We start from the raw sequence: 24,119 nt of genomic DNA, 5'->3' as shown, positions 1-24,119 counted from the left end.
AGTCACGATCTCAACAAGTATTCAGATGTTTTACTGCACATTTCATCCCACACGGAGGTCCATTTGGTAACTGCTACTGCTTTCCATCATATCAGATGATCATCACCATTCCAGTTGTCAATTATAGATGTTCTAAATTCGATTTATAGCAATTCCTGTGGTGAGAGTGGGGGTGACAGGGTGGGGAATGGAAACTAAAATAAGGAAGGATTGCCATGAAATCTTGTTCCTGGAGGATGAATCCGAAGTCAATTTGGTGATCTTTGGACTTGTCATCTGTTGCTATGGTGCGGTTTACATTTGTAGTTTTGAGGGAAAAATTTGCAACTCAACTCACGGAATATCTTTCGATCCAGTACCATCAAGTCTGACGTTTAAATTTTTAAACGTCTCCAACGGCCTTCAGCCTTTATGCTTAGTATTACCATGCCAACGGGCCACACACGGATGAACGTGGTAAACGTGTCACTACGAGCATGTTAGCATGATAATGGTAGTTCAGCTCAAAGCACATCTGCTAGTCTGGCTGTAAATTCATGTTTCTGTACATGCTAAGGGCTCCTTATCCATGTTAGCCTATAAGAACTGGGCGGGGGGGGTAACTAAAATCTATAATTCAGTGGTAACTGAGCAAATTTCATTCTCTGATGAAGATCATATTTAACCAAAACCTCCAGAACAGCTACTAAATGGACCTTTTTGACAGATTGTTGTCTGAAATGCTGTTTACAAGGTCAAGACTAAAATGTAATTGTTTGAAATGTATCTGTATTTAAAAAAAACAAAAAACAATTTAATATACAGCAGCATTGAATTGCAACTGTGAAGAACAGATACTTACACAAACACATTTACAGTAAGTTTGCCTTTGTGTCTCATAAGCAAGCAAAGCATTCCCCAGACAGACACTATAACTTCAGCGTGTAGCAAGAGCAATGCAGTTTTATTGGTCGAGGGTTAATTATGCTGAATGGGCAGCTGGAGGGACATTCTTTGTGTGCCGCTTCACATAATTTCCACAAAATACGAGGATGACTTACTTGTAAATGAGAGAAATAAAAATGATCACATTAAAACATCCAAATTGGAATCAACTTTAAAAAAACAAAAAGGAAAAGAACCAGACTTAATCTATAATTTAATAACGTTCGTCTGGGAAATTAAAGGTCGAAAGTGTTAAAAAATATTTTCTTTACAAGAAAATAACAAAATAACAACAACAACAACAAAAAAAAAGACTAAGATCACAGAGCTAGGTTTTGTTTGGCTGAGAGAAGAATAATGATCAGAGGCACTGGTTTAGGAGAGGGAGAAAGGCCACCCTCGACAGGTGACGGGAGGACATCATTCGTCCTTCCTTTGAGTGTGAGAGAGGAGACTTCCTCTGTGAAGACAGACAGACAGGCAGACATAACACGGGCAGAGGTATGGCCAGGTCTCCACATTCAGAAGCATCACACTCCCAATCAGTACAGTTGGAGGAGAGGGTCCTCCTCTGGAGGGAAGTCGCAGTTTGAGGTCCAACTCTTCTGAGTAAATATGTAGTGATGGCACCCCCTCTCTGTATAGCGGGGAACTACAATTTAAAACATCATGAGCGAGGGGTCAGTTTGGATGGGAGACGGGGCATTAGGTCGATGAGACAGCTTACAGCATCAGCTCAGACAGGACTGAAGTGGCACAGATGACAGTTAAAGAGATAGATTATAAGGTATCTGTCTGTGACTCCCAAGTGTCACCGTCCACATGTGCAATTTTTTTTTAAGTTGATAGCAGTCCCGGTGGAGCTCCACCAAACTGCGGGTTCCCTTCTCTCTGATCCCGAGTCCGTTTTCTTTTTATCAGATGCCCTGAACGAGATATGAAAGAGAGCAGGTGTGAGAGCGGGAGAGGAGAGGTGCTTTGTCCGTTCACAGGTCGTTCGGGTTGACGATGGTAAAGTCGGAGTCCTTGCTGTTGGTGGAGCCCTCGTCTGGGCTGGAGGAACCCGAGGCCGTGCCAGCCATCAGCGGGTCGTGGAAAGTCCCGGCTGCGCCCTCGGGCTCCAGTCGCACCATCTCGCGGCCTCGCCTAATCGGAGGAGTGCGCTCAGATGCAGCTCTTCCTCCCCCTCCTACTGCCGCTCCTCCTCCTCCTCCTCCTGCTGCTGCTGCTGCTGCTGCTCCTCCTCCTCCTCTTCCTCCTCCACCACCACCCTCGGCCTGCAGGTCTTCGTCCTGGGACACGAGGATGTAGTCGTCCCAGTTCTTCCCCTCCGAGCCGAGAGAAGACGCCACCTGTGCATACATCGATAAAGACATGGATGAAGTGTGGATAAGACTGAAACTCAGTGTATTCAAAACCAAAGTCAGACTCTGTGGAAAATGTGACTCAGTGTTGTCATGAAGCGTCTGCTGTAGTATCATAATAATAATAATAAACATTATTTGTATAGCACCTTTCATAGAAGAAATGCAGCTCAAAGTGCTTAGGTGGCATCATTCTGGTGATGGGACAGATTTTGTGTCACATCGCCTAATCCCGGAAAGAATCCGGATCAGTTTGAACAACGGGTGCAATTTGTAGACATTGAAATGATCAGACTTGAAAAAGGATACTAAATCCTGGATCAAAAGGTCAAACAATGAGAGGAGACAACTGAAAATCAATCCTATTAAGAACTGAAGAGCAGAGTGACAATTCAGCGACGAGGAGGCCCGATCAACTAGTAACCTGGTGCTCAGGTGGGGTCATTGCCGGCTCCTCTTCCTCTTTCTCGTCCACGCTCACGCTCCCCTCCAGATCAAAGTCTCGGCTACGCCTGCTGTTTCCTTGTTGTTGTTGGTGGTCGCCACGGTGATTGGCGGTGCTCAGAGCGGTCTCCGCCGCCGCCTTTAAAGTGTAGTGATCGTCGGCGATGGTGATCTCCTCGTTCTCCTCAGCCTCCAGCTGGCTCTGGTTGAAGCGCAGCGCCCCCTTTAGGATGTCTTTGATCTGACAGGATGAGAGGCCACAGAGTGAAGTGACAGAAACAAACAGAAAAGTCAGAGGTAACGCCAGAACCATTAGCTGCTCACACACACACACACACACACACACACACACACACACACACACACACACACACACACACACACACACACACACACACACACACACCTGTTTGAGTCCAGCCAGTGACACCAGGACTTCATCCTCTTTCTCCAGGTGTTCTTGGAGAATCACTTCCTGGATTTTACCTGTGGAGGAAGAATTACTATTCAATCCCCGATATAAACTCCTCTAAAAAGGTAGAAATTCTCCAACTGACTGAATAATTGATGGAAATGACCTGAAACCAGGTGACTGAAATCACTTCCATACTGCAGTACATGACATTCTCAATTTTCTGAGTGTCTAATCTAAAAAGATACAAAATTCACACAACTGATCAAAAAAATGTTTTGCATCCAAAACAATTGCACTTATTGAAATGGAATGTAACAGTGGACAAGTCTGAATAATAATTTTTTTTTTAAAACAGGACTTCTATGAAAGATCATAAAAATGTAAAACAATAAATAAATTAAACCTGTGATTGTGACGAATAAATAATCAAACAATAATAGATATCCAAGCAAAAAAAAAAAAAACACCAATAATTATTCGTTTCCATTTTTACACACTCTAAATATGTAGCATTTAGGACTATCTAGATACAAATGGTGTAGTAACTCCGAGCAGACAAAAACAGGGCTGGAATCATGTTTCTTAAAAGAACGAGAAGCAATTTAAAGATTTCTTTTTGGTAACGGTTAATATTGTGTTTTGGATGCTAAAAACTAAACCTCGTTCATCTGTAGCGGAACTCACAGATGTGTGTATTCATCATCTTGGCACAGAACTTGCTCATGGCCTCCAGGTCATTGATGTGGCCCTGAAGGAAAGATACCTGGGCCTCCAGATCCTCCTCCTGTTCACACACACACACACACACGATAATGAAACTGATGCGAGACAACCAACAGACGCACAGACGGGGTGGGGGGGGGGGGGCATCGAACAGCTCACCGTCTCTTTCTTGCCCATGGTCTTGCTGTGGGAGCGAGAGCGAGTGATGTTGAAGAAAGACTCCTTTTTGGTGGCAGAGAGCGGCGGAGACGACGCGCTGACATCGCTCCCTCTGAAGAGGGGAAGAGGCGGTGAGGCGGCGGATTGACCCCGCCCACCGGAGAGGCTTTCTATGCTGGGGGAGGAGCTGACCGTCCGGGAGATTTGGCCTAAAGGAGCGACAGGAAGGCAAGAGAGAGGAGACGGCGAGAAGGTGAGCCACGGTGGGAAATATGTTAAATGTTATCTTATTTGCATTTGCGACAGAATATAGAAAACATTTCTCAACACAAAATGCGACCGTGAGCTTTTCCAAAGCTAAAAGTTGGGAAAGAGAAAACGTTGGGAAAAAAAACTAAAACTGCCGCCGTTTCTTTAAACTCAACAATTTTTCTGTATCAGAGGGGAAAAAGAGCTTTAAATGTTCTAAATTAAGTTCAATACCTAATGTTTAAATTAAGAAGAATAGCGTTTTTCAGCGTTGAATTTGAATCAAGAAATTGTCAAACATGAATAAAAAGGGAGGATAAATTGATTAATTAAATTTGCATTTAAATGATGCATTATGCTGCAAATAAAAAAAGAAGAACCTGGCAATTAGTTTTTAATTATGCACTCTTATTCTGTATTTGAATAATACATTAACATTTTTAAAAAAGAACCAAATAATTAATAGTCTGACTTTTATTTTTTGTTATTCCATATACTAATGAGTGTGCCTGTCATATTCCCTTCCGCAGAGTTGCTTCATTTAATCCGTTTTAACTCAATTAATGTGCAGCCGACTGCTGACCCGCCGCAGCATCAGGAGCTCTGATTGGCCAGCTGTTAAGTGTTGGCAGGAGTCATGTGGAGAATTCAGACGAATCCTCCTGCTCCTGCTCTATGACTGATGTTTATTAATGCATCATCTATATGCAAATTTAAAATCGTGTTGTTGTTGTTTTTTTTACACATTCTATCGACTGTATCTGAATCTGTTAATTATTATTGAATAATTATTCAAGGAAAAAAACATTTTCTTTTCATTTTTCTCCATCAGTGCAAAGAAAACAGGAAAACTTGACGACACGCAATAAATCAATATTGACAGCTGTTGTAATAAAGAAACAAACACCACATGTTCTAAGCAACACTGCAGCATCCTTAATGTTAATGCCATCAGCTCCACTGACGTAGCAAGCCGTGATCGCCCCCTGCTGGTCAAAGGTCAGCATCACGTGCAGCCGATACTCGTGTCTGTTTTATGCAGCAGGAATGATCACACATCGATCAACACACTTGTAGCATAGACGCACGATGGCGGTGACAAAAGCATGGAGAAATGGGGGGAGGGGGGAGGGCGGGGGGTGCCACACAAGCGTTGCCATGACAGCAGTTACCTTGTGTGTCAGTGTGAATCTGGGCTGGGACAGAGACCTGGGACACCCCACCTGAAACTCCATCTAACAGACATGAGAGTGAAAGCTGATGGTGCCACAACCACACAAACCACTGCCTGAAGATATTCGTAATAAACTGGACATGCAGGATAATCACGCGTTACACAAACGCCGACAAAAAAGTGCACATTAGCGGACGGTAAGTAGGACGTGCCGTCCGTCCTGCAACAAACCGACTCACCTTTGCTGAGGTGGACCGGCATGCTCTCCGACTTGAGCAGGCGGTAGTGCTGGGTCTGGACCTGTGTCTGCTCCGGGGCGGAGGGCTCGGCCAGCGGGTGCGGCAGCACGGGGACAGGTGCCGACGCGGGAGACGTGGACGAGGACGAGGACGAGGAGTGCACCTCGCTGTTGATGGGCGAAATGCCGCTGGACGCGCCCGACATGGCTGGAGCGATGAGCTTCCTGCCGAAGTTCAGCAGGCTGCTGGAGACCTTGTTGATGTTGAGGGGAGCAGCTTTTGTACTGGAACCAGACCTGGAGGGGCAGGGAAGGAAGTCAAGAGTTAAAGAAGAAGATAGAAAGAAAGAAAAGAAAAATACTTATTCACAGGATCGTACTTTTGATTTGGCCTATTCGAGACCTTTAACAACCAATTGTACACACTTGGTGACCATTTTTCAAAACGTATACCTCCAGGTAGCCAAAGGTTGAGAAACATAAACTCCAAATGTGCAGACTTGGAATTAGCTAGAGATAGTTCATTATTCAGTGAAAAACATCAATCATTCATTTTTGGGTGTCAGAACCAATAACTAACTCCAAGTAGGGAAAATACAGGTGTAATAATAGACTCAGATTTAAGAGTTGACTGAGGTGATCCAAAGCCACAGAATTTCAGAGATCTGCAGTCAGAAAATCAGTTTTCAAAAACAAACAACAAATAACCATGAATGCTGTTAAAAATGAACCTTTATATTGCATTAAAATACGTTGGCAGATCTCACAAGATCTCAAAGTCCTCACTGCTGAACATGTTAAGTCTGTGTAGGTTAATGGTGCTCTGAAGAGTTTTGATCTCTACTAGCTCAAAAGAGGCATTTTTTTGTAACGAGTGTGCCCTTGTCTCATGCACATAAATGAGCGAGCGCACGCACACGCGCGCGCGCGCGCACACACACACACACACACACACACACACACACTTCTGCACGAGTTACTCCATATACGTGGTGGTTTTATACTATTTTACTGAACTACATATGAGGATCTACAGCAATGCCCCAATATAACCAGAACAGGAAAAGTCTGCTTGCAACTAAACATGAATGTAAATACATCGGTATTGATTCCTGCTCATGTGTTCCCACGTGTTGCTTAAGCATAATAAAATATAATGTCATTTTTAATTGCAGCACTCTGGCCATCTTGAGTATGAGTGCGCTATATAAATCATCTGACTTGACTCTTGTGTCTGCAGCAGGTGGAGGCCAGTGTTTATAACTCGCTAACTCTCTTTATTGATAAAGTATCTGTTTGAGTGGCATGATGCCTGAAGGACCAACACAAACCTAAAGGAATAATTCAGACTACTAAACAAGCTGCAAGTCATCAGGCTAGTCAATGAGTGCCAACCTAGTATTAAGACATATTTTGGTAAAAAATATATCCTGGATGAAGATATGGATGGACTGTGCAGTTTATTTTTTAATGTGCACTCACATTTTTCCCCAGTGTGAAAAGTGATAAATATTGAAATCGGTTCTGCTCACAGATTACAGAGGTAGTGGTTCATTTGGATTCTCTGTGAGGGATGAAAAGTACAAACTTGTAAAGGGGTTGACCGTTTTATTCTCAAAGTGAAACATCCCCCATATAATAGAAATGCCTGAGTGTATTTTACCGTGTCTTGTTCATCAGGTCAGCTCCCCTGGTTTTATAGTAGTCCAGGTTCTGCTGGAACTGGTAGTTCACAGGGCGGGGATGGTTCTACAACAGGAGGGACAACACGAACGACTTTTAGTACAAGTCAGAAAAAATGTCATTGCCGTGCGTGATAGTCAAGTACCATAGAGAGTAAACAAACAAACAAACCTAAAATCTGTGTCCACGCATGACTACGTAAACAAGCAAATACGCGTGTTTCTGAGTCAGAACTTATGAGCAACCAGCCTCTCTCCTGCCGCTTCTTCTCCCCCGGTTTTTAAGGAGGACGCCCCCCCCAGGTGTATACGTGACGTGGACGTGGTGTGACATGGTCGTTCACCTGGGGGAACACTGTCATGTTGGATCAACGCCTTCCTGTCATTTCATCCCAGGAGAGTTGTGGACAGGAGTGTGGGGAGTTGTTGGGTTTTTGGTGTTCAGGTCAGTGAATTTGGACGCGGGACAGAAGATAATTTGTACCAGGACAGAGAGGTGTTGGCCGAGGTCAAAGTCAGTCAACTGGTGCCGTCAGATTTAACTTGGGCACACATCGAGATCCGACTTGCATGTAAAGATAAAAGAAAGAACGTGAACTTTCTGCATGCGAGAAGTAAAAGAGAAACAAAGATCAGGGCCTCAGAGACTGATAGAAAGAGAGAGAAAATGCTCACGGCTGGAAGATGAGGGGGAAAAAAATATTTCAGATTCAGATTCTGAACACCCGTTTTAAAATCTCACTACTAACTTTCCCACTTGGCAACTTAGCATATTTTAGCAAGCATTTGTAGCTACAAACCTCAACTATGTAAAGCTTGTGTCAGTTTGAAATCTGCCAAACTACACCTTCAGTAGCAAGAATAGGAGCAACCTGCGGGTTTTTCTGACATTTGAACAAATATTGAGCCAAGTAAATGTATATCACCTTGTAATTAGCAACAAACCAGTGTGCGTTAAGACTAGTTGCCAGCCTGCAGTTACTTAACAAAGTATAATGAAATGGAGCGCTCTGCCTAGGAGACCTCTGCAGAAAGACATTTATTATATTCAGATGGAGCTGAACAGCCCTATAGGGGCACTGATAACATACAGTCCTTAACAAGAGTGATTTAAAAAACAACAACACCCGAATCAAATAAACATCTTTTTACCTCAAGATTCACAACCTCACAAAATCTACACCCTAATTTTTCCATATTTTCTGAATTATACAAACATATTTTCAAGATTGTGTTTTCTATTTTTGAAGTAAGTTTCTTATTTCTTGTGTGCTTCATATTTGCTTTAGTAAAAAAAAAGTTCAACAGCATCAGCGATCTGGGACTGTCTGTAAAATGCTTTATTCATGGTTTACATGTATAGAGGCCTAATCATGACATGTAAATATGTGTCCGTATATATACTGTGATAAATGCTTCATGTATTTCCTGTAAGGGCCTTGAAATCACTAACATGGCCTCTCAAGTGTGAGGAACCGAAACAGTCTCACAAATTGTAACTTCCCCTTTTTTTTTTTTGTAACCCAACACATTAGTGCTTTTTCACAATGCAAATCATACAACAAGTTGTTTTTGGTCTACGCTACAGGACTTTTGCTCGAAGATTTCAAGCCACCAATTTGCGTGTGTCTCACTTCTGCAAATCTTCTACTTTCTTTGTAATAAAATGAGGAAAATCATTGTTAGCGTGAAATCTTCTCTGCGGTAATTACTGAATAAAAGAAGTGGGAGCAGAAAGAGAGTCCAACTCCAAGCTCTTTCATTTTCCAGTTTACATTTTAACATCTCTCCCTTTCCATTCTCTTTTTTAACTTGTTCGTTCGTCATAATGAAAGTGCTTAATAAACCAAGAGTAACAAACTCAAGCAATAGCACTAAACTAACATAACTATTGATTGTGGAAACAAAACCAAACCGGTATAATAATGTTGCCAATTAATTATGCGAATGTTAGATAGCTCACTTTGGGATCTCGAAGGAACAGAGCCTTTTGCAGCAGAGCGTTGATGTCTCCTAATGGGGGGTAGTGCATTAGCAGGCCCAGGCAGGTCTGGAAGTTACTGGCAATGACTGAAAAAGAAAAACAGAACGAACCGGTGTCATTTAAATCTGGTACCAATCCGCGTGTCATCAAGCTGTTGTTCAGATCAAACTGGGAACTTTCTGTCAGGGGACAGTTCATCTACACCCTCATTCACTCTGCTCCCTCTTCAACTCATCCATCATACAGCTTACTCTCCTTTCAAAAAAAAAAAAAAAAAAAAAAAAAATCACAAGTGTTCCCATCAATCTGCATCCTCACAGAAAAGCACTTCACTGATTAACAGCTCGCTCTTTGTTTCAAGGACATTTAGCTCCGCAGTGCTGAAGAGGTGCAGATGTCAATATCGTTGCATTTCACTTTCAATACCATTTAGGATTTTGTGCGTAAAAAAAAAAGCTGCTGCAAGTGCACACAGATGTTACATTGTGTTACATTTATTTGGCTGATTGGCATCTGTTGTTTAGATGCATGAATTATTACCAGAAGCCAGGGAGGATGTTTTCTAACATTACAGTTTAAACCACAGTCCTGCTTGTACAAATGGAAGAGAAAAGCTACTGTATTCTATTTAGAGCAATATGACTCCATCTGATTAAATGAGGTGGAGTAAATCCCATTCTTCCACTTTAGTGTGTCTTATGAAATTACATGCTACAAAGACAATACGCGGCCTTATTGGATTATTGAAGTCATAAATGGAGCGTACGAGCATCTCGGATGTAGAGCAGCATGGCCACAAAGACGTAGTCTACCAGGTCCAGAGTGATGCTGTCGGCAAACAGGGCATCCCACACCACCAGCAGGTCCTGAAGAGGAAATTCCCGGCCAAACAGCAGACGAACCCACCGACTAAAGACAACAGACAAACAGGGTATCCGTGTTTGTGTACAGCTGAGGGTCGAGAGAAAAGAATCCGGCAGATCGAAGGTGTAAACACTGACATGCCGTAGATTTGCGGGGCAATCTCTAGGCGGTTGAGGTGCATGTGCAGTTCTACGTCATGCTTCTTCACTAGCTGGTCCTGGATACGGTTGACTTTGGTCACTATGGCAACAGATGGACCCGAGTCCTGGGGCCGAGCAAACGGGATGCTGGTCAGCATCTCTTCCTTACCCTGGGGGAGCAGATTATTACATATCTAATCATGTAAACATCATATTATTATATAAACATCAAGCAGCAGCATCTGTGTCCATCTGACTGACAAACATTCAGTACATATGTTGACAAGTAGTCAAAATCAATTTTTGGGAGGGCAAAATATTGTCCAAATTTCAACAAAAGTTTGGCAAAATTTGCAGCCTTAGCAGTTTAGTTATTAAAGATGTTTATAATATCAAACCCAACTTTTAAAGTTTATGATTGATATATATTTTTATAAATAGACATTCAATGACTTTACACTGCGATATCACCTCTCAATACTCTACTGTAGTACTATTTATTGTTAGTGGCAGAGTCTGCCACTCACTCTGGATTCAAATTTCCTACCTGAGCACGAGGGTACGAAAGAAACTATGCAGCACTGTTCCAATTTTATTTTATTGTCTCACTGTTTACTGTCCTACACCTGCAGCCACAGGAGGGCGGAGTAAAGTTACTGCAGCATTCCACCATTTCCTGCAGCTGCTGCTCATTCACATTAAACACATCTAACTGGAAGGACACGGGGGTTGCTTTTATTGTGAAACAGCCCCAAGGAACACATCCTATATAACAAATTTGCCTTGAGGAGCTTTACAGTGGCTGCACAAAGATTTCTCAAAAAGCAATCATTCAGTTGTTTGTGTGGTCAGCACTCCAAACAAGACAACGGTCATTTCGAGCAGTTTTTTTTTTTTTTTTTAACGATGCACAAGTATAAATATTGGAGCGGCTACAGTGAGCTGACAGATGAATGTTATGTTCAGCATGAAATCAGACGTTGGTTACAAATCATTTTTTCCTGACTTCTTAATTAAAATCTAGATGAATATGTTAAACAGCTACCAAATACTGATCCAGTCTCTCAACATGCATTTGCTATAGTATTAAACTGCCTTTGCTGTTACCACAGTAACCACCTGTGTTGAAAAATCAAAAAGTGCTAAAATCTTCAGGGTTATAACTCAAAAAGTGTGAATATGATGCCACGTCTTCTTGACGGCACAATCCGTCGACAGTGTTGCAAACGCGCAATCATTTCTAATGTCAAAATCAGTTCTTCACATCGGACTGACCTTCCTCACTTCCCTCTCGAAGCTGGAGAACCACGGCTCTGCTGTCTCCATCAACTGCGAGAACAAGGCACTGCAGACGGAGGTGTGCAAGAAGGGGTGGGACAGAGAAATAAAAATAAAATGAAAAAATAAATCAAATAAAATCGGCAACATCTTGTGAGATAGAAACAGAAGTAATACAATTTCTGCACCTGGACACTTGTTACTCGTCTGAAATTAGTGTACTCACTAGGCATCGTGCTCAAGGAACACTGGGTTCAACAGACACTTCATCTCCTCGCTGTGGAAAAGCAAGACACCCCTTCAATTTTATCTTCCTCAGAGTAATTGCAGAAATCTGCTGGTTTCAGATAGGGGGGGGTGGCACGAGGTACTGATGCAGGGGCGGGTCTTAAGGGTGTTACTGGAAACTAAGGGGCGACGGATTCAGTGTCACGGCGAGTACAAACTGACCTGGGTCTCGCCGTCTCACTGGCGTGCTGGAAGGCTTGATGGTCACAGTGCAGCACGAACACAATGGGAGCCAGCAACTCGTGCATGCCCTGCAGACAGAGACAAACACAAAGGCAGAGGGAGCGTGAGATGTGTAAGTGCAGGGGGAAAAGGAAGAGAGAGAGAGAGAGAGAGAGAGAGAGAGAGAGAGAGAGAGAGAGAGAGAGAGAGCGCGAGTGTGGTTCCTTTGTGGTCAGTCCTTTTTTAATAGTGATGCACGAGATGTCTAATCTGTGATGACAGGTTTAATTTAGATATTGTTAGCCACTGCCCGGCCATGTGTCACTTCCACTTTGCAAAAAAGATGCTGTACTGGCCATCTAGTCAGTCACTGGCACCTGTTACAGACACTGATAATGATTAGGTTACAAAGGCATTTGTTCTTCTGTCCGAGCTCATCGGGCACCGGGAAGTCCACCTCCACCTCACAGACACACAGACAGACAGACAGACAGACAGACAGACAGAGACACGGAGACACAGAGACACAGAGACACAAAGAAGCAAAGCTGTGTGACCTTTAAACTCTGTGATCGTACCTGTTTGTACAGTAGCTGTTCGTTTTCTCTGGCGTAACAGAAGAGAATGTCAGTCAGCTTGGTCCTCACATCCTCGTCCTGGAAGTAACGGATCTCAGGGAATCTTTTGCAAATGGGAAAAAAAAAAAAAAATGAAGAGAGCATGGGCTTATTTCATTATTTCATGTTGATAGCAGAAAATAAAAAAATAAATAAAAAAAACAAGGGTTACCGAAATACTTACGTTCTCAACACATCCTGCTTGATCATCCCCTTCAGCTCTTTATCCTGGAAGAACTTGTTCCACAGGCTCTGGACAGGACAGGAAGAGATGAGGCAGAGTGAGAAAGCGGACAGATTTAGAACTGGAGGAATGACTGTGATGCCACATTAATTAACAATTCAGTGAGTTTAAAAAAATAAAAATGCTTAGCAGCACAAAAACTTCTAAACCTTCCTGGAAACCTCCTAAAAATGTCCTAAAACCATTTGTGTGATTTGATATTAATGAAAGAAAATACAGACAAAGTTTTGAGGTATTTATTTGATTTTATGAACTTTCATGAATTTCCAGTTTAGAATTGCCTTGAAAGAATGACTACATGTAAACCAAAGTAAATATTCATTAATTTGTGGAACTTTTTCATATGTACCGAGTTGTTTGTTTGTTTGCAGACAGATTTGACATTTTCCATGTTCTGCTGACCTGCTGTCTAAACAACCTGACCAAAAAGGGACACCGTCCCCAACACATCAGGAAGTGTACCAACTGAACATAGACTCCAGCTTCTTTATGATAATTAGTACCAGATTAAGCGTTCAATTCGAAGAAACATACCAAGGCGTTTGAAGAAATTATTAAAAAGGTGTGAAACCTTAAAATAAAACATTACGTGCTTCAATGCTCACCAACAAGACCTCGTTTTACCTTTCCATTAGTATTAGTGTGGTTTTCTAAGTGCCATCACTCACTAAGAAACAGTGAATGCAAGGAAATCATTGTGGGATGACATTTTTTCTTATTTAAATGGAACAAGTTTATCCATATTTTCTAAAATATCTTATTAATCGCCAAATTTCACACAAAATCAATGGCTTTATAATTACTTACACTGTTAATGAATTCACAATAATGAATCACTGACATAGCCTCTAATTACTATAATGGCACAGTCTGATGGTAATGTATGACGGTCACATTTTATGAGCAAACATGAAACAACTGACTGTTAAAGACAAAGATGGGGGAAATGACACATCGCCTCAGCACCTCAGAAACTTGTTGACACTCACCCCCTCGTCCTGGGACAGCGGGTTGTTGACCATCAGGTCCTGCTTGCCTGCAGCTTTGCGGGGGTTAGTGATGTGCTGTGACAAAGAACAATGCACGGCCATCAATTACAGCCTTTAAGAGAAAAGTAATCAATTACTTTGTCAAGGCCTGCATGGGTAAAAATGCACAACTTTATTGTGAGCCGTGTTTCCTGAACTATGGCAGCATACGAGAAGTTTTAAGTTCTATTTTGTTTCAAAAGTCAGTGGAAGATAAAACAGTGATGCTAATAATTAAGAATCATTATAATTAATGATCAAGTCTGATCAATTTATCGAGAAAACAAGACATAATGTGATGACTTTCTCATTACACTATAGAAAATAACCACAGAGGGGCGCTCTCACCGTCTCTTTGATTTTCTCATACTGGGCCCGGAGCTCCCTGCTCTTGTTGATCCACTGCCCCTTATCTTCCGGTAGCGCCTCCAGGTACAGCTGCAGACACACAGTGCACAGGTCAGTTCACACTTCTTCAACAAGAACTCCTCAAAGATACAGAAAATTTCAAAACTAATCTCTGCACTACTCTCTCCACCGATGAAAGTGTGCCAGAGCTGCACTCTTTCTCTGTGGCGGGGAATCTGCCAAAGCCCCTTTAAATCAAACTCGATAGGACTGCTTGATCCATTTGGCAGTTACCTTCCAGCATACGCTCCGAAAGCGGCTGCTCCTCAGTCGACCGTTGATGCCTGCCTGCCGGATCCTGGCCAGGTAATTACTGTTGAGGAACAAGTCGTCCCATTCTTTCCTGCACAGGGGAGGGAGGGGGAGAATGAGGAGATTTATGAGCTTCTCAACCTAAATTGGGCACGGTGTTCAATCTCATGCAGCAGTAAACTGAGAGGCTGGAGCAGTGAGCTGGTCCTGGAATTCATGATACACCCACAAAAGAAATCACTGGGAAAAAAACCTCACCTGTATGACAGGAAGGTTGACTGAGGCTGTGAGTAAGCACTGCTGTCAAGAGATCCTGCTGATGAAACACACACAGCCACAAGGGGGAGATGTAAACAACAAGTGCAAGGGAGTGAAAGTACAAATCAATATTTATTAAACCTTGTGAATGTGATACTATAAACAAAAAAAAAATAACCTTTGACAGCTCCCATAAAAGGGAACTGAGCTTTTTACTGCCTCCAAATGACACATCACTTATTTTTGGGGCTTTTTACGAGCCGTGCAGTCGAGCAGAAAGGGCCAGAAGCAGGGAAAGTAATAACAGATAGTAAAGCGCCATACTCTTCTTCCTCTTTATTGGCGGTAATAAGCCTAATTTGGCCTGCAGGTGAACATGCATTCAAGTCGGAGAGCTGTCTATCAGCATTAGTTACAGGAGTGGATCATTCCACTGGGACGCTCAGTATGAATATTCATCAGTTCCACAACATGCCAGCCCCCAACATTTTCCTTCTCTCACACGTAAACATAAAAACACCCAGAGCCCAGGGGCGTCGCCAGCCACATCTGTGACTCACACTTCAGTCAGACCTGAGTTTTGTTTTTATTATCTCCATCATGAACCTCATCTCATCATGACTGCAACCTCCACTCTGCGTCTTATCTGCTGGTCTCTGCTGGGACGTCCATCAGTGTGAAGAAGAGGTTTAATCCTCTTGTTTAAATCTTTGGAGTTACTTTTATGAAATGATTTAACTATCTGGAGTCTGTGTCTTTTAAAATTAAAAACAAAAATGGACAAAAGAGCCAAAAGTCCCAAAAATGGCAGACGCACTGGTTAAGTATGATCTGGGTCTAAGTCCCAGGACAAGGTGCAAAGGGCTGCAAGCGCAACGTAAGGGTCATTGCTAGTTTCAGACTGAAGCAGTTTTAATTTTCCCGTCCAGTACCACTATTGTTTTAATAGCAAATGTACTTGCACCCATCTGAGCACCCATAGCCATGTCGGTCTTAAAATGAGGTGTGTAAATAGAAGTGTGTTAATAAAACCCCTTTGAACCACACGCTTAACTTTGTGCTTAGATTATCTGTTCAGATTAAACTCACAGAAGCGGATTTGGACACGCCCTGAGCGCACTTGCGTCGTGCGCTTTAGACAGTGCACTTAGGTTGCTAACAAACAGCCCTGAATGTCTTATTCATACCACAGGTTAGAAAGTTTTCACTGAGCGGACGTACTGCTGCGATTCTTGTTGAAATTGTTGAGCGGGTCGAAGCCCGTCTCCTGCTGCTCGTCAGTCTGGAGCGGGTGACGGGTCTCAAAATTGGGGTGCTGCATGACCGCGACCCTGCTGGACCTGAAGAATGAGACGGTAGGCCAGAGAAAATGGTGAAAAAAAAATAAATAAATCTTATAACCAGTTAATACAGTAGATCACAATGATAACATCTGAGAAAAGAAATAGTAACGGATAATCAAGACACCAAGAACTACAAACCAATCTTTGGGTCTTTCATGTTGTGCTATGCGTGACTTTTGAACTGCCAGGAGTCCTGGTGACAAAGTACAATAGATTTATCTACACTGACTAACATGTATTGACAGGGGATACTGATGTTTGATTGTAACCTTTGCTGACAGGCATTAACTTTGCTGACTTTTCTTAAATGGGGGTGTCATTCTGTATTTGACCTCAACCTCTGACCTCTGCATGTACCAGTGCAGGCAAAATCTGTCTGCTGCAAACAGAAAAGTTTCTCTGCTACCAACAAACACTAAGCACCCTTGAACAGTCTGATCGCAGTACTTACTGTCACAGCCTCGTGATTCTCCTCGGTCAGGACTCGGAAGAAAAGGATGTTTCTGCAAGAGGAAGGAAGAACAATGAAACTTATCACCTGCAGCACAAAGAACAAGGCTGTTAAGGACAGATACAGAAGATCATTCCTGCCGACCGTAATAAGACTACAATAACTCACCTCTGGCAAAATCCATCACACAACAATAACACTGTTGTCTGTGTTTCTTGGTTGTTTGTATATAATATATGTAGATATATACTGGACTGTATATACTGTATATACTGTGCATTTTATATTTAATATTTTTTACTGCTATTTTATTGCTTTTCTATTATTCTATTATTATCTTATTGCTTCCTGTATGCTGCTGTAGCGAAAAAAATTTCCCCTTGGGGATTAATAAAGTAACTACCTAACCTAACCTAACCTAAAGGGCCAACATATGATAAAGCAATAAACAGAAGAGCAGCAGACGGCATAGAAAGAAAATGTGTAGCTTCCGAATCAAGGAGATAGTAATCCACTATTTTATTTGTAGTATTTGTATTTACATAAAGCAGCGACATAAAATGTACTCGACAAAAAAAGCAACAAACATCAAACTGGGATAAATCTCAAACATGACAAAAAAAACGTTCATTAATGTTGTTATGCTTGTGATTTTTTTTCTTGGTCTTCAATAAATGGAATATTCTCCTGTTGTCTTTATCACAGTTCCACAGCATTTAATAAAACACTGACAGTGATTACAGTCAGTGAAGAATGGCTGAAATTAACAAGAAGCACTTGAGCCGCCTGATGTTCCACCATGCTCATTGTGATATATTGAACTTAACTAGCAAAGCTAATGAGGTCATTAAGTAGGTAAATGAATGCATCAATTAAATATTCTGATGTCAACAGACTTGTCTTTACAGGGCACACAGGCAGCACTGTGGTTCCGAAACACAGTTTCCTGAAAATCAGCCGTTCTTCACCACCGCAAATATGATATCTATTTATGGCGCCGTGCTTCAAAATGTGATCAGCTCATCTGCTGGTGTTGAGTAATATGTGTCACATTCTGCATGGTGGCAACGAGCTAAATGTATAAAATAATTCAACAATCAATACCATGACGATACCGAATCCCTACAAAGCAGGCCAAAAACAGCTGGAACAACCAGCAATATCTAACCAGATGTTCAACCCACCAATCAGGCCACAGTCCTACTTTATTGCAAATAAATCACAACAAGCCTCAAGTTGACCAACATGAAAAAAAAAAACATGTTACCTGTAATGGAACAATTAGTCTAATAACCTTTTCGTTGTTGAGTCCGACTGATACTGGATTTTTTTTTTTTGGGGAAGAAGTCGATGTTGGGGAGTAAAAAATATTCCAATGTTGATATAATGGCCGATATTCTTTACTGTATACATGAAAACACATTTTTGCATTGATCCTTCAAATGTGGTTGTCAAACACTTTTGACATTGGTGACAGAGATAAGCAGCGGCGCAGGATATTTTACAGTTTATTGTCCACACTGACATCAGTGAACGGAAAGTCACTGAGAATTTAAAAATGATTAATAACTATTAAAAAAAAAAAATTAAAAATGGAACAATTTCTATTTTACCCTAAGCACCTTTTTCTGCTTTACAGATTTTTTATTTTTTTGGCCATATATACGCAGATATATCTGTGAAAAACTGTTATTCTATCTCTCAGTATTGGCTGATAAAACCAGCTGGGAGGTGTATCGGTCGAGTTGCAGTTCATTGTCAGGAAACTGATCCTCCGTTAATTAACAGCTGAAGTCATTCAGAGTGAAACTGCAAACAGCCTCTCAGATGTCAGTATGTGCTGCTTTTCTATGCTCTCACCATAAACTAAACAGCTCTATGTGAACAAAAAGTCACCTTGGGCTGTGAGGAACCGTGACGGTCTCCAGTTTTCTATTTTCTGACATTTCATTGACTAAACCGTGAACTGATTCATCTAAAGAGGGCGGTAAATCTGACCGTTTCTAATGATGTAAGGTCACATTGGCCGATCGAGCGGTCTACAGAGGTATTCATTAAAACATTCACGCAATAAAACACTCCAAGTGAAACTGTAATAAAGATCCTGACCAGGTAAATGCCGAGCCAACTCATCTCTGCCAAGTTTGAAGAAAAGTTTAACTTTTTCCTGTGCGACATCACTATCTAGGTTAACCGATTCTGCCTCCATCTTTATCCGGTTTGGGATTATTCCATGTTTATGAATATGGTTAGCCTAATACGCAGGCCTACAGAATAGCAGGCGCGCGCACAGAGCATTATGTTTTCTGCCACTTTATTAATTGTGGAAATGACACAACAAAGGCATCTCTTAAACCTATTAACCATGTGAATGAAACACAGCTCGATAAATTAGCCACACACACACGACGGAAATAGAAATAATTTTATATGCATAATGTATGCGACTGTTTTCTTCGGAAACATCTGTTCTACTCAAAGAATAATGCTCTCCTTAAATCAGTGGGGTTTTTGTCCCTTCTCTCGTAAAAAAGACTTTATTCCATCGAATAATCAAAACTAATCCACAACTATAGGGACAAAGAGTTGTGAATAGGTATCTCCAATAATAGAATATTTTCTTAGTTTTACTTTAAAAGACTGGTATGAAAGATTTCAAGTTTTCTCCTGAACAACTACAAATATAAACAGTAGTCATCTTGCATGGAATATTAATTCCTGTTATCAAAGTCTGATAAAAAAAAAAAAAAAAGGTTTTGCCTTGCATAATGTGTCAGATATTTTGAGGAACATTTTTGCCAACAGGCCTGCAGATGCCTCCGGCATTTTGACCCTTCTTCCCAAATATAAAAAGACGATCTAAACTGTCTGAAGAGGCCTTTATAGATCACTCACTGCTGTGTGTGTGCGTGTGCGCGCGAGCCCTTGTGAGCGACTGAAAGGTGATGCAGGTCGAAGACTCGAGGCCCTTGCCCATGTTTGCACAATCTTGCCTGAAGCAAGTCTCTTCATAGGTCCTCCGCTGCTTTCATTACGTCTTCTCGGAGTTGAACGTTAAAACGACATCCCAACTTTACCACATAATAATCAAGGCAAATTAGCTTCTGCATAATTCAACCCGCAGCACCTGGAGATGCCTCAATAATTCAAAACACGAATCTTTCATGAAATAATCAAATCAATACATAATGAAATGCATAAATAAATCAACAGACAAATAACAGTGAGTCCATCTGTTCTGAAGTAGGAGATCTCTTCCTGGGATTTACTAGCAAAAGCTTGGGATGCTCAAACTGTAGCCATTGCATTAAGACTTTCTGGCTGTTTTCTTTTTCAAAGTCATCACCTCAAGCATGATTACAAGGGCGAGATGTTGATGATGTTGATGGTGTTGATTGTGCGACGCACACTGAAAGCATACCAAAGTCAAGTCACACAGCCTGCATTAACGAGCCCGGCTTGACATTTCACGTTTCGCTTCCTTTTACACATATTCAGATTGAAGTGACCATAATATCACAGGACTCGGGCCTAACACTTCCCTTCACTTCACTTCTTTGTTTTTTCACGGTCTTTACTGTCATGAGAATATTTCAGAGCCGCCGCTCAGGTGATCACTGTCACCCAGCACAGCCGACTTGAAAAATAGAAAATGCAGAATGGGGAACCGCATGCTGAAGGATCGCATGTTCGTGTGAAGCTGACATTAAAAAAAAAAAAAGAAAAAAAAGTAAAACACAAAGAAGAGCTCCGGACTCACTGGCCTAGAAGGCACAAAGGCTAAACTATTCTGAAAGTAAATCCAGATTAGTCAATTGTATTAAATGTTGTGCTGAAGTGCCCACAGAATTTCCATTTAGAGACATCTGACTGAATTACAACTGCAGCTTTGTTTCCAGCTGTGGAAAAGTTTTCTATAATTTCTCATTATAATCAAGTCCAACATTTCCTGATAATAGCAGCCATTAACTGAACCAGTCCACTATCCTCATCTCACATCCTCCAATTGTAGTCTAATGTGGAATAAAAACAATAAGAATCAGCTCATGGGCTCTTTAGAGAATGAATATTCAAAGAGGATTCAGAGAACAGCGATGAGAGGAGCAGTGACTGGCAGCTTTACAAGTCCAAGCTTCAGATTGTAGTTTAGTCAAAGTGAAACACCCCAGCTAAACAAACTCACATGCCTCCACTTCAGCACACAGCGAGAGCTCAGGAGCCTTTACAGTCACATGCTCAGGAGGCTGAGAACATGCTTGCAACCCTAACCGGTGGCAAAATACTGTGGACTTGCTGGGTTATGACTGATTCAATTATTGGAGATGAAATCTGGCAGACCTCTGCCTCCATAGAAGAATCAGCACGGTGGTTGGTAACCTGGGGGCCAGGACACCCACAAGGAGTCACGAGATAAACCCTCTTTTAACTTAATTTTTTTTGTGAATTACTGGATGATTTTACCTCCTCTGAGCAAACAAGGGGGCCTTTTTGGTTTAGCTGCTCACAACTCACTGACATATGCAACCATTGCTAAAGAAGAAGTGGAAGAAGCACTCGGATATTTCCCTTATGTAGCAACACACAGCAATAAAACAAATTACAAGTAAAAGTCAAAGTAAAGTAAAAGTACATAAGTAGTCAGAAAAACATACATAAAGCACTCATTGTGCAAAATGGTCCAATTTAGACTGTTATATTAGCTGAATATACATCATTATTGCTTCATTGTCATGTACATGTGAGCAGCCTTTGAATGTTGTCATGAGTTAATTTCAACACATAATGCTGTCAAGTAGTCCAATCTCTCTAATAAAATGCACATATAGCAAAATTATCATATATTTTAGGTATAAAATATTGATCTGAAAAGTGACAAGTAACTAAAACTGTCAAATAAATGTGGTGGAGTAGAAAAGTAGTGGACTGGAAGTATAAATTGTATTCGAGTGCAGTACTTGACTAAATGTACTTACTTTCCACCACTGCTGCGGGGTTAGAAGTAGCGTTGGTGTGACAGTTCACAAAGGAAACAGGCTGGCAGTGTCAGAAGAACAAGGAACAAACGTCCAGGAACAAACTGTGAAGTTGAGAAAGTTCCCAGCACTGAACTACAGTTTATTTCCTCCCACTGTCCAGGTTATTTCAGATACCAGCAGTAAAGGCCACCAATAAACTGTGGGTTGCGGTCATGGGCTCTAGTGGAAAAGGATAAAAAAAAAATAAAAATAATAATACTGACCTTTTATAATCCAAGAGGCCTTATTGTAGTCCAAACTAGTTCTCACACATTGAGACTGTGCCTCACTGAAGACACACGTACTGAACTGGGTTGTTGTTGTTGTTTTTTTGCAGTGTGTGAAGGTGCGTGTGGATCAAGCTGTTACTAAACCTCTGCATTGCCCTGGATTCATCTCTACAGCTGCCCTGCAGGGTGGCCCGGCCCAACGAAACACACCAAACCTGTTATGGAGAACACGCGCTTTTCCATAGTCGCGTCGTAATAACTTATAGCCGCTATTATCCGTGTAGCTATCATTTGACGGTAAATTGCACCGGTGATCGTCTTCCGTGTTGTTATGAAGTCAGCAGCCTGCGGGATTATCGATGCACACAGCGCAGCAGCAGCAGCAGCAGCTAGGCCGAGCGTGTATCCCGTTTGTCGGTTAACGGAGCTAAATGAAGGCTTCGCTCGTTAAGTGGACTTATGGCGACATGCTGGAGCCGTCCGCGCTGTCTGGACGTGACCGGAGACAACAGGACGCGGCAACACGAATGAGACGCGAGCCTTTTCTGTTAGCATGAAACCGAGCCGACGCGCGGGCCTGCCGTTACATCCGTCTGACACACACACACACACACACACACACACACACACACACACACCCCTGCCCCGAGACAAAGTTGGTAACTCTCTCTCTCTCTCTCTCTCTATCACACACAGGTTGACAGCAGCATTAGACTAATCCGTTACCTGTTCAGATCATGCAGGAGTCCTCATCCTGCTGTCTGCCTGCTCGTTTGTAAACAGAAGCGAGTCAGGCGGATGTCTTGTAGACCAGCTGACTTGGTCACGTGACCAGGCGGCTCAGCGCATAACGCAGTTGCGTTGTGCCTTGAGTACATTTGGTTGCCTCTCTCTCTCTCTCTCTCTCTCTGCTTGCATGTATTGTACGATAATAAAGCCGAATTCCCAATTTATTTAAATGTTGGTTTTTTTTCTGTTTCTGTTCACAGACAATCGGACGAGTATGAACTACTAACCTTAAACGTGGCCTGTTAAGATGACATCACGACCATGCTGCTGCTCTGCACTGATAAAAAAAAAAAAAAAAAGTCCGATTTAATAACCGCGACGTCGTTTTACAAAATCCCCGTGCGCTTAATTTAAAGACAAATCAGACAACGCAGTGCTGTAAAATGATCACTCGGAGAGAAAGCTAGCAGTGAAAGCTGCCATCTGTCGCAACTGTCCTCACAATGTTTGAATTTGGTTGTCAGGTTGCAGTAACATGCAATTGTACTTTGTGTGTGCATGTGTTTCACAAATGATCTGGCATCTTGGGTAATGCTAGACAAATAGACAATTTAAGGATCTATGTCTAATGTTAGTCCATAAAGATGAAGTTTGAGGGCAGTTCAAATTATGGAGGTTTACCAGGAGAAACATAAAAATCAGACAAAAATCAAGACAAAATCCGGGAAAGACTGAATCGTTGGCATTATAGCTACCAGGTCGTGAAAATCTCAGTACTTGGTTTAGATCCTCGTTTGACAGAATATGTGCTTATATTGTCTGCAAGTCAGCAATGAATACAAAAATTGGCCTATATTTTTGCATTTAGGATATGTAAGTAGGCTATGGCACATCTACATATAAATTAACAACCTATTTGATACAATGATGATTAAATATATTAATGGCATCATATTTTTCGTGGTTTTTCCACACAAGCCATTTTTACGTGTTTTCCGGGAGGGCATTCCTGACAGGATGGATGTTAAATTGGCGGCACCACGCAGAGCGTAAATGTGGGCGGCGCTAGATGTGGGCGGAGTCACTCAGTGTGGGGCTCCTCCAGACTCCCTCAGGCTCAATCCGGGCTTGAATTGGGAAAACATAACTGTTACTGGACCAAATGAATAAAGTAGTGACAGAGAAACAAGCCCTTTCGCGGGTGTTGTGAAATATTTGACTTACTGTATCCACCTTTTATTCACCGTTTAACAGTTGCAGCAGTAGACTAGGGGTGTGTGACTTCGTCTGACTCGATGGTTGGAGAAAGCTTTCCCGTGGCTACAGAGGAGGAGAAGGCTGCCGTGAAGTCGGACACCTTGGGTGCATTTGTCACATGATATTAAAACCTCGCAGGAGCGATGCAGCTGCGGTTGTTCTCCTCCGGCTGCAACGGCGGAGAACCTCCTCTGTGACG

General features: G+C 42.0%; 1 protein-coding gene across 5 annotated transcripts; it reads right to left on the bottom strand.

Moving 5' to 3' along the window:
* Window positions 1–1,395: 1,395 nt before the first annotated feature.
* Window positions 1,396–22,757, bottom strand: tbc1d5 (TBC1 domain family, member 5). 5 transcript variants are annotated; one of them, XM_069698671.1, is made up of 23 exons: window positions 22,661–22,757; window positions 16,690–16,741; window positions 16,117–16,235; window positions 14,896–14,953; window positions 14,620–14,728; window positions 14,326–14,415; window positions 13,939–14,013; window positions 12,890–12,957; window positions 12,667–12,769; window positions 12,089–12,177; window positions 11,865–11,915; window positions 11,636–11,705; window positions 10,358–10,530; window positions 10,123–10,265; window positions 9,336–9,442; window positions 7,354–7,439; window positions 5,692–5,987; window positions 5,451–5,513; window positions 4,030–4,238; window positions 3,832–3,931; window positions 3,139–3,218; window positions 2,713–2,973; window positions 1,396–2,276 (listed from the first exon to the last, which is right to left on the bottom strand). In XM_069698671.1, the coding sequence occupies exons 3-23, from the start codon at window positions 16,214–16,216 to the stop codon at window positions 1,911–1,913; spliced, it is 2,697 nt and encodes an 898-aa protein (XP_069554772.1). In that variant the 5' UTR covers window positions 16,217–16,235; window positions 16,690–16,741; window positions 22,661–22,757; the 3' UTR covers window positions 1,396–1,910. The 5 variants fall into 5 exon arrangements, with proteins under 5 accessions (XP_069554772.1, XP_069554801.1, XP_069554783.1 ...); XM_069698700.1 differs by having other exon boundaries at window positions 14,896–14,950; XM_069698682.1 differs by lacking the exon at window positions 22,661–22,757 and adding an exon at window positions 21,929–22,512.
* Window positions 22,758–24,119: the final 1,362 nt, after the last annotated feature.

The sequence above is a fragment of the Brachyistius frenatus genome, unplaced genomic scaffold (assembly GCF_029030835.1).
Source record: "Brachyistius frenatus isolate BFR_SWC_R1_liver_20210118 unplaced genomic scaffold, ASM2903083v1 Contig_2, whole genome shotgun sequence".
Lineage (NCBI taxonomy): Eukaryota > Metazoa > Chordata > Actinopteri > Embiotocidae > Brachyistius > Brachyistius frenatus.
This window is presented reverse-complemented; position numbering and strand designations above follow the sequence as displayed.

Excerpts from the sequence above, each read along its gene's own strand:
- tbc1d5 (XM_069698671.1), bottom strand. The coding sequence starts at position 16,216 with ATGCAGCACCCCAATTTTGAGACCCGTCACCCGCTCCAGACTGACGAG. Across the intron at positions 14,954-16,116 it reads TTTCAACAAGAATCGCAGCA|CAGGATCTCTTGACAGCAGT; the intron begins GTACGTCCGCTC and ends GTGTTTCATCAG. Across the intron at positions 12,178-12,666 it reads AACAGCTACTGTACAAACAG|GGCATGCACGAGTTGCTGGC; the intron begins GTACGATCACAG and ends CTCTGTCTGCAG.